The 12,818-nt window shown below is 35.5% G+C and overlaps 1 protein-coding gene across 1 annotated transcript in view; it reads left to right on the top strand.

Annotated features, from left to right (window-relative positions):
• Positions 1-11,942, top strand: part of LOC134586741 (guanylate cyclase soluble subunit beta-2-like) — an 88,425-nt gene extending 76,483 nt beyond the window's left edge. The window contains exons 13-16 of the mRNA XM_063442507.1: positions 1,295-1,449; positions 4,281-4,498; positions 4,599-4,709; positions 9,008-11,942. Of these exons, the coding sequence (XP_063298577.1) occupies positions 1,295-1,449; positions 4,281-4,498; positions 4,599-4,709; positions 9,008-9,150 (627 nt within the window). The 3' untranslated portion in view covers positions 9,151-11,942. The remainder of the gene's footprint in view (positions 1-1,294; positions 1,450-4,280; positions 4,499-4,598; positions 4,710-9,007) is intronic.
• The last annotated feature ends 876 nt before the right edge of the window (positions 11,943-12,818 follow it).

The following is a 12,818-nucleotide window of genomic DNA, read 5'->3' on the forward strand; positions in this document are numbered from 1 at the left end:
TATCTAACTGAGCTTGCATAGAGTGGGAAAGCCCTTATAAGGAGTTTCCCCACCTTGGCCCCATGAGGCTCACATAGATTGTTTGTATTGTGTTATGTTTTCTCATTTTTTTTCTGTTGTTTTATTTTTTTGTTTTCAAAGTTGCAATGGGACAATATAGATTTTTATTTAGCCTTTTTGGGGGCTGAAGATGAAAGAAATAAATAAGACATTGAATAGTAAGTATATATTTTTTTCTGTTTTTAAAATTTGGATGGGGGTGGATAGCCCCCTGGCGGAGTGGGGTGGACATATATATTTTTGGAAATATTCAATCCACTAGAATATTTATGTAGAGCCCCCACCCACTGCTTATTAGAGAAGGGATGTATGGGAAGTGGGAAGGTATAAAACGTCCCTTGCACTCATGTGGGGGTCATGTTTACACCAGTAGGCTTATTATTTTATCTTATTATTGTTTATACTATTTAATGTGGTTGCTGGCTAGCTAATTAGCTTTGCACCGCCAAGGTGTCCTGTTCAGCCAAATCAAATTTCACAACTGAAATTCAGTTGAACTGAGTTGACACAGTGTAGAATGACAGTTCGGTAATTTTTGTTCAGAAGAGTCAAAAATCATGCTGTGTACGAGTCTTATGTGCTGTGTGTCCTCAGTGCTTTTCTATAGACAGCATTTGATTGGACAAATGTCATCAGCCTTGATAACCTCTCATGATGTGGATTGGGCTTCATTAAGGAGTCTGTCTCACTGCTAGAATAATAGCAAGTTTAAGTTTCTGTTAATTAAAAAAAAAGACAAAACAAGGAAGAAGATAAATTCAAAATAAAAAAGGAAAACGTAATTTAAAATAAATAATATATAAATATATATATATTTTTTTATTTAGTGTGTATATTTATACTAAAGCAAATGTATATAGGGCTATGGAAAGTAATTTAATGAAATGTTATCATAATGATAATTATGGGAAAATTCTAATTCTGTTTGCTAGTTTTGCTTTTTTCCCTTGAGACAAATTATCTACGCTCCAGTGATAGTCTCTTTTTCTACATTTGGATTTTCTTGCCAGTGCCCTGGAGGACAAATGCAGTCATCAAAGCTTGTTTTATTGCATGTAGAATCCCTGAAAAAGCCCATAGGTTCTACTGCATTAATTTAATATCATGCAATCCCCCAGCCTGCACACATAGAATAGTGGAACAAGAGGAATTAATAGACTTGATGCTGTTTGCCTGCTTTCATTCATTTGAGCTGTGTAATTATGTATACGTTAGTGGTGTTTTTGTTTTGTAGATTCGTGTTGGGCTGCATACCGGTCCGGTATTAGCTGGAGTTGTTGGAGAGAAAATGCCTCGATATTGTTTATTTGGTGATACTGTAAACACAGCATCTCGCATGGAGAGTCATGGGGTTCCTAATAAAATTCACCTCAGTCCAAACTCATACAGGTAAACTGCTGTTAGAACACCTTTTGGATCAATTTTTCAGTTTTTTTTAAAATAAACTTGAGATGTGAAAGTGTCTCCCCTATGCCCCTCACCCCTATGCCGCAGGAGAAGCATTGCAAATCTCTTCTCACTTCCAACCTATACACCGGGCTGTGGGATGGTGGAAAAAAGGCTAAATACATGAAGGGGAATCTCAAGTCTATCATTTATGTGTTGCAGGTCAGGAGTTAACTACCATATTATTTGGAAAGGGATATCAGTCGAGAACATTTCATTTATTTTAATGAGTTTGGGCATCTAGGGGAATGTGTATATTTTATTTTCAGGATATGTTTTGATAGACCTGTGATAATGGGGAGAATTATACACCTCTTGATCACTTTAAAGGTCACATCAATGACCAGTGACTTAAAATAGCAACGGTCTTGAGGTCACTTATGGTGCTCTTAGTTATAAATAAGGGTCTGATATTTGGACCAGGGTTATTACTGGCTTCTAGCTCATTTTGGTAGTTTGGTAGTTTGATATTTGCTGGAATCTATAAATCTTTACTTGCATCCACCGGTCATTAGAGGAATGCTATCAGTTTAGTGAATAATTATGATGGCAGAGTTGTCAAAGTGGTAACTTGAGTTTGGCATGGGGAAGTAAAACGCGTAGTTGTGTGGTAGGAATTAGCATGCTAGAAGTACATGTGGCAAAATTGCGTACTGTGGAACAAAATGTAACATCAACAACATCCTATTCGTCTTGGAAAGCAAAGTCATGAAGAGTGAGATAGCCATCAGAAATCAGAACTGCTTTAGAATTGGGCAGAGCTTTAACATGCATTTAACATGAATTATTACATGCATAACAATGGCATAAGGTCCTATCTCACTAGGTTGTAGACCGGGCTTTCAGATTAATATGTCCCAGCAGATAAGGTTCTATTTATCGTTTAATTGACCTTTACCAAATCCAGTGAATGAACAGTAGGATGATGTATATTCACAAACATGACCCCTTAGAGATTTTGCCAATTTTCTGAGTGGTGAATGCCTGCCAACACCAGTTTCTACTAGTTTAACCTGTTACCATTCAGGAAGAGACAAAGGTGGTAACTTGCTTTATTAAAGGGACACTGCACTGCACCAATCCCCCCACACACCCCCACAAAAAATAAAAATATCCAAGGTTAATAGATGTACCCCCATGAAAACTAGCAGGCATTTAATTATGCATTGTTTCACTCGGGGTATATCGAATAGAGATGTGCACTGGTGAAAAAATGTGTTTAGTTTGATTTAGCTACTTTTTGAATTTCGTTTCATTTGAAATTTGGAATGAATCAATTCGGACGAACTCAAATTTATCAGAAAATTTCATTCATTTTCAAAATGTAGACACCCGTTGTTTCCTGTGGGGTACGAATGAAGGTGGCAGTCACACAGTTACAACGTACCAATTGAGGGAGTTATCTGTTAAAATGCTGAAAGATCAAAATTAAGGGGAAAAAAGCCCTTTTCTTAATTTTGATCGTTCAGCTGTTCAGTAGATAACTCCCTAATTTGCTATCATTACCAGGAATTTCCCCATTTAAGTATACCAAATAAGGGAGCTATATGCTAAACCGTACCTTAATTTGGTATCCGTAAATATGGCAATCCTACATAAGTTTACCAATTTTATTTAGGAACTTATCTACTAAACAGCTGAAAGATCACAATTAAGGATAGACAATTAGGGAGCTATCTACTAAATAGCTGAAAGATCACAATTAAGAAAAGGTCTTTACTTAATTTTGCTCTTTCAGTTGTTTAATAGATAGCTCCCTAATTTGGTATCCTTAAATATGTCAATCCAATTTAAGGATAGACAATTAGGGAGCTATCTACTAAATAGCTGAAAGATCAAAATTAAGAAACATTCTTTTCTTAATTTTGCTCTCTTTGCTTTTATTTGATAGCTCCCTATTTTGCTGTCCTGAAATATGGCAATCCCATGTAAGGTTAGAAAATTAGGGATCTAGCTCTACCAAACAGCTGTAAGATCAAAATTAAAGGAACACTGCAGTGTCAGGAATTCAAACACTGTGTAGCACTGACACAGGACACACCTCTAGTGGCTGTCTGAGTGACTACCACTAGAGGTATAACTAGCCAGCAATGCAAACATTGCATTTTCTCTGAAAAGGCAGTGTTTACAGTGCCAAAGCTGCAGGGACATAATGTAGACACCAGAACCACTACATTAAGCTGTAGTGGTTCGGAAGAGTATAGAGTCCCTTTAACAAAAGTCATTTCAAATCTGCAGATCTCTTGTCTGGAACCTTTGCAATCCCTCACAATATTTCCAAGCCCAGACTGTCTCTGGCTTCGTAATCACGTACTTCCAATAGAGCTTAAAATAAGACACACTCTTCACAAACACACCAACTGGTATATTCATTGACAAGAATGGTGATTTAGGCGAATCAAGATGTGACTACGAATTAATTATAACATTAAATGGACACTACTCACCCCTAAAGCACTTTAATTTGCTGAAGTGCTTTGGAGGTCTGTCGTATCTATTTAATGTTACAATTCATAGTCACATCTTGATTCGCCTAGGTTACCATTCCTGCGAATAATTATACCAGTAAACTACCAACTAAGCTGTAGTCAAATAAAAATAAATAAATAAATAAAACAAATCAATAAATAAAACACCCATGTGATTAATTACCTCTGACCTCCAACTCCTGTTTTTTTAAACAGCAAAAATAAAAATAAAATTTCCAATCTATACAATAGGTAAAATGACTATTAAATGTGAGTTTCACAAACTGCTTTTTTCTTTAAATATAGGTGCCTTAAAGACAAAGAATTTGAAATAGCTGAACGGGGAGAAATTGATGTGAAAGGAAAGGGGAAGATGTGTACATATTTCCTTATACAGAATCTGACTGCAAAAGAAAATGAAATTTTAGGACGACCTACAAAGGAGACTGATTCAGGACGGGAATCATCTCAATCTCTTCATGATGAATTAAACAAAAAAGACTCAGAAACACCTTGCCCTCCAGGTAAAACTGGTAAAATAGAGCTTGAATTGAGTGTTCTTATGACCGGTGTGCCGCGGAAAATAAATGTAAGATTTCATAAAATATATGATTTCCTATACAGTCATGCAAGAGGACTTAACCCAAGAAGTGCTTCCAACTATACCAATGCAGTATGCTGACAGACCACTCATCACCAACAAGGAAAGGAGCCCAGGAATGAAAGATTTACCAGGTGCATAACATAACGTTCAGGGATAATGCTTAAACAGAGAGAAGTCTGACAGATTTGGGCCGCATACTTCCATACATGTAAAACTTGTCGGATGATAATGGCATTACTATATTAATCATACATTTTGTATTTATGTGTTAACCAAGTCGGATCTGTAATTCACTTCAATTTCAAATTGAAATCTGGTTAAAGGATGAAATTGATGGATGCAAGTCTTTTTCATCCTATGTAACCATGTCAAATTAATGATAAAATGTGTGTTTGGGTTTTTTTGTGTTTTTTTTTGCATAAATGCTCAATTTTAGGATAGGAAACATGCTTTCTCTATGTGACTTTTTAGGTGATTAATAAATGGTAATAATGATCAAAAATAGAATAGCAGATATTGAGCTATTTGCATATCTCTCACAAAAGGTTACAATGGATTTTGATGAAACATCCGTCTTGTCTGGCATTTAAATGTTTTTTGGAAAGTGCTGAATGTCTCTTCCATATCCTTCCCTATTAGTGGTTACAGGGACAATTACAAACACAGTCACAATTACAACATCTCATTGTCTAGCTCTGATTTGAAGAATTGATCAGTGACCAATTGCTAGTCAGTTTATTTTGGATTCATTGACGATAATCAGACAGGTCAGCTGCCTTAATACAGGAAGCTAGAAAAACTATAAAGTAGAAGTTAAGAGCATCATTGTCCATACATAGAAACATAAAAACATAGAATGTGACGGCAGATAAGAACCATTCGGCCCATCTAGTCTGCCCAGTTTTCTAAATACTTTCATTAGTCCCTGGCCTTATCTTATAGTTAGGATAGCCTTATGCCTATCCCACGCATGCTTAAACTCCTTTACTGTGTTAACCTCTACCACTTCAGCTGGAAGGCTATTCCATGCATCCACTACCCTCTCAGTAAAGTAATACTTCCTGATATTATTTTTAAACCTTTGTCCCTCTAATTTAAGATTATGTCCTCTTGTTGTGGTAGTTTTTCTTCTTTTAAATATAGTCTCCTCCTTTACTGTGTTGATTCCCTTTATGTATTTAAATGTTTCTATCATATCCCCCCTGTCTCGTCTTTCCTCCATGCTATACATGTTAAGATCCTTTAACCTTTCCTGGTAAGTTTTATCCTGCAATCCATGAACCAGTTTAGTAGCCCTTCTTTGAACTCTCTCTAAGGTATCAATATCCTTCTGAAGATATGGTCTCCAGTACTGTGTACAGTACTCCAAGTGAGGTCTCACCAGTGTTCTGTACAATGGCATGAGCACTTCCCTCTTTCTACTGCTAATACCTCTCCCTATACAACCAAGCATTCTGCTAGCATTTCCTGCTGCTCTATTACATTGTCTGCCTACCTTTAAGTCATCAGAAATAATCACCCCTAAATCCCTTTCCTCAGATGTTGAGGTTAGGACTCTATCAAATATTCTAGACTCTGCCCTTGGGTTTTTACGTCCAAGATGCATTATCTTGCACTTATCCACATTAAATGTCAGTTGCCACAACTCTGACCATTTTTCTAGTTTACCTAAATCATTTTCCATTTGGCTTATCCCTCCTGGAACATCAACCCTGTTACATATCTTAGTATCATCCGCAAAAAGACACACCTTACCATCAAGACCTTCTGCAATATCACTAATAAAAATATTAAAGAGAATGGGTCCAAGTACAGATCCCTGAGGTACCCCACTGGTGACAAGCCCAAGCTTCGAATATACTCCATTGACTACAACCCTCTGTTGCCTGTCACTCAGCCACTGCCTTACCCATTCAACAATATTGGAATCCAAACTCAAAGATTGTAGTTTGTTGATAAGCCTTCTATGTGCAACAGTGTCAAAAGCCTTACTGAAATCGAGGTAAGCAATGTCTACTGCACCACCCTGATCTATAATTTTAGTTACCCAATCAAAAAAATCAATAAGATTAGTTTGGCATGATCTCCCTGAAGTAAACCCATGTTGTCTCTGATCTTGAAATCCATGTGTTTTTAGATGTTCAACAATCCTATCCTTTAACATGGTTTCCATCACTTTCCCCACTACTGAAGTTAGGCTTACTGGCCTATAGTTGCCCGACTCCTCCCTATTACCTTTCTTGTGAATGGGCACAACATTCGCTAACTTCCAATCTTCTGGGACTACTCCTGTTATCAATGATTGGTTAAATAAATCTGTTAATGGTTTTGCTAGTACACCACTAAGCTCTTTTAATAGCTTTGGGTGTATTCCATCAGGTCCCATTGACTTATTTGTCTTTACTTTTGACAGTTGAAATAGAACCTCTTCCTCTGTAAACTCACGTGTAATAAATGACTCATTTATCCTTTTTCTTAACTGAGGTCCCTTTCCTTCATTTTCATCTGTAAATACCGAACAAAAATATTCATTGATGCAGTCAGCTAGACCTTTATCCTCATCTACATACCTTCCTTCTTTTGTTTTTAATCTAACTAATCCTTGTTTTACTTTTCTTTTCTCATTTATGTATCTAAAAAATGTTTTGTCCCCCTTTTTTACTGACTGTGCTATTTTCTCTTCTGTGTGTGATTTGGAAGCTCTTATAACTTGCTTAGCCTCTTTCTGCCTAATCTTATAGGTCATTCTGTCTTCCTCACTCTGGGTTTTTTTATAATTACTAAATGCTAACTTTTTGTTTTTTACTATTTTGGCTACATCTGTGGAGTACCACAGTGGTTTCTTGAATTTTTTGCTTTTAATGACAAGCCTAATGCAATTTTCTGTTGCCTTCAGTAGTGCAACTTTTAAATAATCCCATTTCTTTTGGACTCCATTTAAATTGCTCCAGTCTGATAATGACTCCTTTACACATATTCTAATTTTGGAAAAGTCTGTTTTTCTAAAGTCTAAAACTTTTGTTTTTGTGTGGTGTGACTCAGTCACTGTTCTTATATTAAACCACACTGACTGATGATCACTGGATCCTAAACTTTCACCTACAGTAATATCTGATACCAAATCTCCATTTGTTAACACTAAATCTAGTATGGCCTCTTTACGAGTTGGCTCCTCAACGACTTGTTTTAGAGACAATCCCAGTAGGGAGTTTAGAATATGTGTGCTCCTGGCACAAGTAGCTATTTTTGTTTTCCAATTTATATCAGGAAGATTAAAGTCACCCATGATGATAACTTCCCCCTTCATTGTCATTTTAGCTATTTCTTCAACTAGTAGATTATCTAACTCTTCAATTTGTCCTGGGGGCCTATAAATCACACCTACACGAGTTACTGTGTGATTACCAAATTCTAACGTAACCCAAACTGACTCTATGTTCGCCTCACTAACCTTTATTAGGCTAGATTTTATGCTATTCTTTACATACAGGGCCACCCCTCCCCCTTTCTTGCCTTCCCTGTCTTTTCTATATACGTGGTTACCTTATTTTTTACTTTCCTTCAAATAGAAATTCTAAAGTCTTTCTAATATCTCTGCACCATTTGACATAAGGACAGATGTAAATACAATGAATGCAAGTTCTCTAAGTGTTCTTCTATTCATTGTGTAAACACTGGTGAAGTTTATCTTTTTAATGTGATCTGCATTAAAGGTACACCCCACGCACCATGTTACACAGCTTGCTGAAGTAGTTATGGTGCCCAGAGTTATGGTGCTCAGTGTAAACTCTCAAATTGCTTTAGCATGGTTTAAAAACTTACCTGTGTGTGTTTTTTATTTTTTTATTATTTTTTTTGTCCACTTGCTCCTTTCACTTTCTTCTTACTCTCCATCCATTCATATCTTCTCAGTCCTTCCAGAATTTTTTTTTTTTTTTTTTTTAAAACAAAATTAAGGCCATGTATCTTCAGTCTTTTAATGTTGACTTGAATAATAAACCAAAAGCCAAAGTCATCCTGCAATTCTCACATTTTTATAGTGGGGGGATCAAGCCTTGGTATATGAGGGAAAACCCCATGAAAGTGATTCTTTATCTCTTTCTCTGTCCTTGCCATAATTACTGAAGATCATTGAAGTATAACGCTGTACTTCAATGTTACCAGTGACCAATATTAATATGCCTACTCTTCTACATTACACAAATGTTCCACCTCTTTCAAACAATTCAAATAAACAAAAACGTTTATTATTCCTATATTCCTAGTTTGTTCATGGGCTACTTAGATCCGAAACCTGTCCTTTTTTTAGAATATAATGTTGATATAATATTGATTATGTGATATCTGGTATCACCTCCAACTAATCATGGACACATCTTTCATACATCTCACATTTCATATACTAATGACAATGAACCTTTCCTTCCAGGAAAACTACGAGATTCCAGGAGCCACAAGAGTCTTCACCTTACCACGCAGCAGTCACAAGACAAGCAAATTAACAGGGGAGTTGTCACAGAAAGCAGGCCACCAAGTGGAAATGTTAGGTCACATTTCTGTTCTTTACTTTAAACTTCTCTTTAAGTAGATGTTTGTGTAAACCCAGAATATTTTATTTTAAAGCAATATAAGCTAGTTTTGACAAGATGTGGGAACAGTTTGAATTAAACCACATCTTAACTGTAGATAAAGTAATAACTTTTTAGATGAAGCGTAACAAGTGATAAGTGTGGTGCGAGAGCTTTTAATCCAGTGAGAGAAATATTCCCAGGTCCCAAACATGGATTAATTATGGAACAGTTTATCCAGGGAACTTTGATGTAGAAGCCTCAATTCAGAACCCAGCATACAACACTTATACCTACTAGAAGACACCACAGACACATGTACCCAAAACCCATATAATACTATAATAACACAAGTCAATATTGAAGGGGACTTAATGGTATTCGTCCTTAGCCTGACCCTGTCAACACCAGTGTTACTCTTTGGAGTTTACACAATATCCAAACTTTCAAATGACCAAATGGTGATAGTTTTGTTTTAGACATTTTATATCAAAGGCGCTAGTTCTGAAATACTGATAATTGCTGATGTAAGTCATTTAGAGCGAGATCAAAATAGACACACATGTACATGTCTAGTTTATTGTGTTGATATGGGCTTCTGTGATACAATGTTATGCAACAAATATTATTGGATCACAGGAGAAGGAGGATGCTTGGATAAGAATGAGGAGCAAATGGAAAAGTATATTGGAAAACCTGCTCTTTACTACAAAAATAATTGAGCACTAGAATTGAGAACTAGAAAAGAATAATTCATATTTTACTACCGCAATTCAGTTTTCAAGCTTTCTTGATGCCTATAGGCGCCAATATTCTCAATAATTTTGTTCACTCTCAGGTTAAAATTGATACAATAACACGTTATGAATATGGTACATTCCCAAATGCAGATAAAGCACTTCTGAAAATGAATTATGGCACATTTATGGAGAACTGATCGACTCAACTATTTCATAGTCAAACTGTTTTGCCTAGAATTGGCAATTCTATTGTCATGATACCATGATCAATTATTAAACTCTAGCTATTGTTTAATATAATTATTCAAAACAGATTAACAAAGAGGAACATTGGAATATACCTTAATCTAATTTTCACCTAATACTAAGCTGATCCAGTAGTGAATTAGTTGAATGCAAGAATGGGATTACTTTCCGTGAGAACAACAAATATTTTCACATAGCCTTTAAAATAAGCTGCGATCCATGTTTGGCTTTACTGTGCCATTAAAAATCAGAAATGTAGAATTTCTCTCATTGAAGTGAGTGCTCTCTCATAAGCCAACTGAGTATAATTAATTAATGCAATAAATTGTTATGTGTATTTGTCTGATGAACAAATGAAAGAGAAGAAAATGGCATTGCCTCTTGAAAACAACACATGCATATTTCGTAATGTGTGTGCTGTAATTTGTTACATTAAATGTTAAGTATATGATCTATGTCCAATCTGTGCCAAGGTTCTAATATTGTGTTCTAAAGTAAACTCGGGTCAATAATTCTGTTTTCATTGTGTATTGTTAAGTGAAAGGCTGCTTGTGAAGCCCAAAATAATAGCCACTTATCTGTTTTATGTTTCTAAATGTTATTTTTTCTAACTTGGATCCATTGCTTGAGATCCATGATTGTTATGTATTAACTTACTGTGCAGGACTTCAGCTGCAAATAAGCCTTTGTCCATGTACTTAGTACAGCTTTGTGTAGTAGCTTTGTGAACTGTTGCAGGTTCTCTTATTCGACATAGAGTATAAATAGAAGTTTTCTTCTAGATATTGGAGCATAACTAGACAGTGGGACCTCATGCATATACTCTACCCACATACTGATTGGCCCTTTCCCCCATTTTCTTGCTCATTGCTTTCCTTGGGGCATGTAATGAAGAGGCTTATCTTCAATTCTAAATGGTCTTCATGGGATCACAAGGGATGCTTTCTACCACCAACAGTAACTTTTCTTACCTGTCCCATCTTGGTACACACTTGGTTCAGATGCAGACAGTAAATTATCTACAATACAATAGGATTGTAGATAAAAGAGGAGTAATAGTCCTGTGTTACCAGAGCGACAGATAGTATGCTCACTATGAACATCATCAGGTATAGATGAAGTCTTGTTCTCTATATATTCTAGAACTAAAGAACTGGTTACAACTACACAGTCGCTGTCCCCATTGTTAAGCTCTTTATTCAGTGCCTGTAAATGCTAATATACAGGAGGATTTGTGGACTAAAATATCAATACTGGCAAGTATTCTGCACTTTTTGTGTACTTGTCTGTTTTAAGTAGTCTATGTGCATGTTCAAATTTAGTGGCTTCTTGCATTTGGAAGTTCCAGTAATTTCATGACCTGTGGTTTGTTTTTGTTTTTCTTACATTGTGGCACTTAGAAAGCAAGCCCTGTAGGAGAAATAGTGTGCATTGTATACATTACATCTAGTGATGCTCTACATTAAGGCTTGCGTATCCTTCAGAATTATCTGCAATGGTAGACTGGAAGTGCCATAAAATTAAGAATAAAAAAAGTAGTATAAAGACTGTGAGTAGTTTTTAAGCTATATGGCTACCAAAACATTTAGAGCTATAATATCTGTGTCATTTTAAGGGATCGATTCCCTTGGATAAAATAATGTGCCATCTGTTTACATTTTTATTGTAAGTCTGTATGAATGCAGTGTTGTTAGCAATAGTGATTATATAATAAATAACAGAACTATTTAGTGTGTGTGACTTTCAAAACTTCCAATATTTTTATGGGCATTATACAGATTAACTTGAGAAACATATTATCTGTATGTATTCTATTTTTTGCTGGTTTTAATAAAGACATTTTTACGTGTGATTTGTTAAATGCATTTGCAGTTATGTGTCTTCCGAACATTGCAGACATCATGTTTTTCTAGAATTATATAGTTGAGGTAGGTTGATATATGGTAACTAAAGTTAACAGCAGTTCTAAATTCATGGGTCATAAATCAAAAGCTATTTTAATGGTATTGAACATTGTATTTGTCCCAGTCAAATGTCAGTAATGAATTGTTTTATGTAATTTACCTCGCTTCGTCAGTGCTTTAACTGTGTATATTGTGCCTCAATGCACTGCTATTTTTTCACCAGTTTATGTCAACGTTTGTGGTAAAAATAAATCACGGCGTTTTTTTTACATACACATTACATTTTTTGCTGGGCATTCTGATATGTGCCGCTATTAATAAACCACATAAATTATGCACAACTAACTCTTCTAAATAAGACAATACCCACAATGTATGTCTTTGTCACTCTCTTGTAACGCTACAGTGTCATATAAAAGAGTTATTTCAGTTCTTAAAGTTAGAATTTTGATAGCTGGATTGGAAGGGCCTATTCTGCATTTTCAGACATTGTAGTAGTTTGACAGTTTCAATTATCCCATAAATTCATACTATTTGTGAAAGTAGACACCACGTGATATGTCATGTGATGTATTTTGAGCCTTTTTGTACCATTATTTTAGTACCAATGTTATGATATCATTCAATCTCCTCTTTTTGTAAATTAGAAGTTTAATTTGTAAACCTAATGTGTGCTACATTAATAAAAAACAATAAACTGTGCTCAGCTATGTCTCCTGAGTACAGCAGTTTTTATGCTGAATTTATAACATGTCCACTGACGTTTTTTTAAAATGGCATAT

The sequence above is a fragment of the Pelobates fuscus genome, chromosome 2 (genome assembly GCF_036172605.1).
Source record: "Pelobates fuscus isolate aPelFus1 chromosome 2, aPelFus1.pri, whole genome shotgun sequence".
Lineage (NCBI taxonomy): Eukaryota > Metazoa > Chordata > Amphibia > Anura > Pelobatidae > Pelobates > Pelobates fuscus.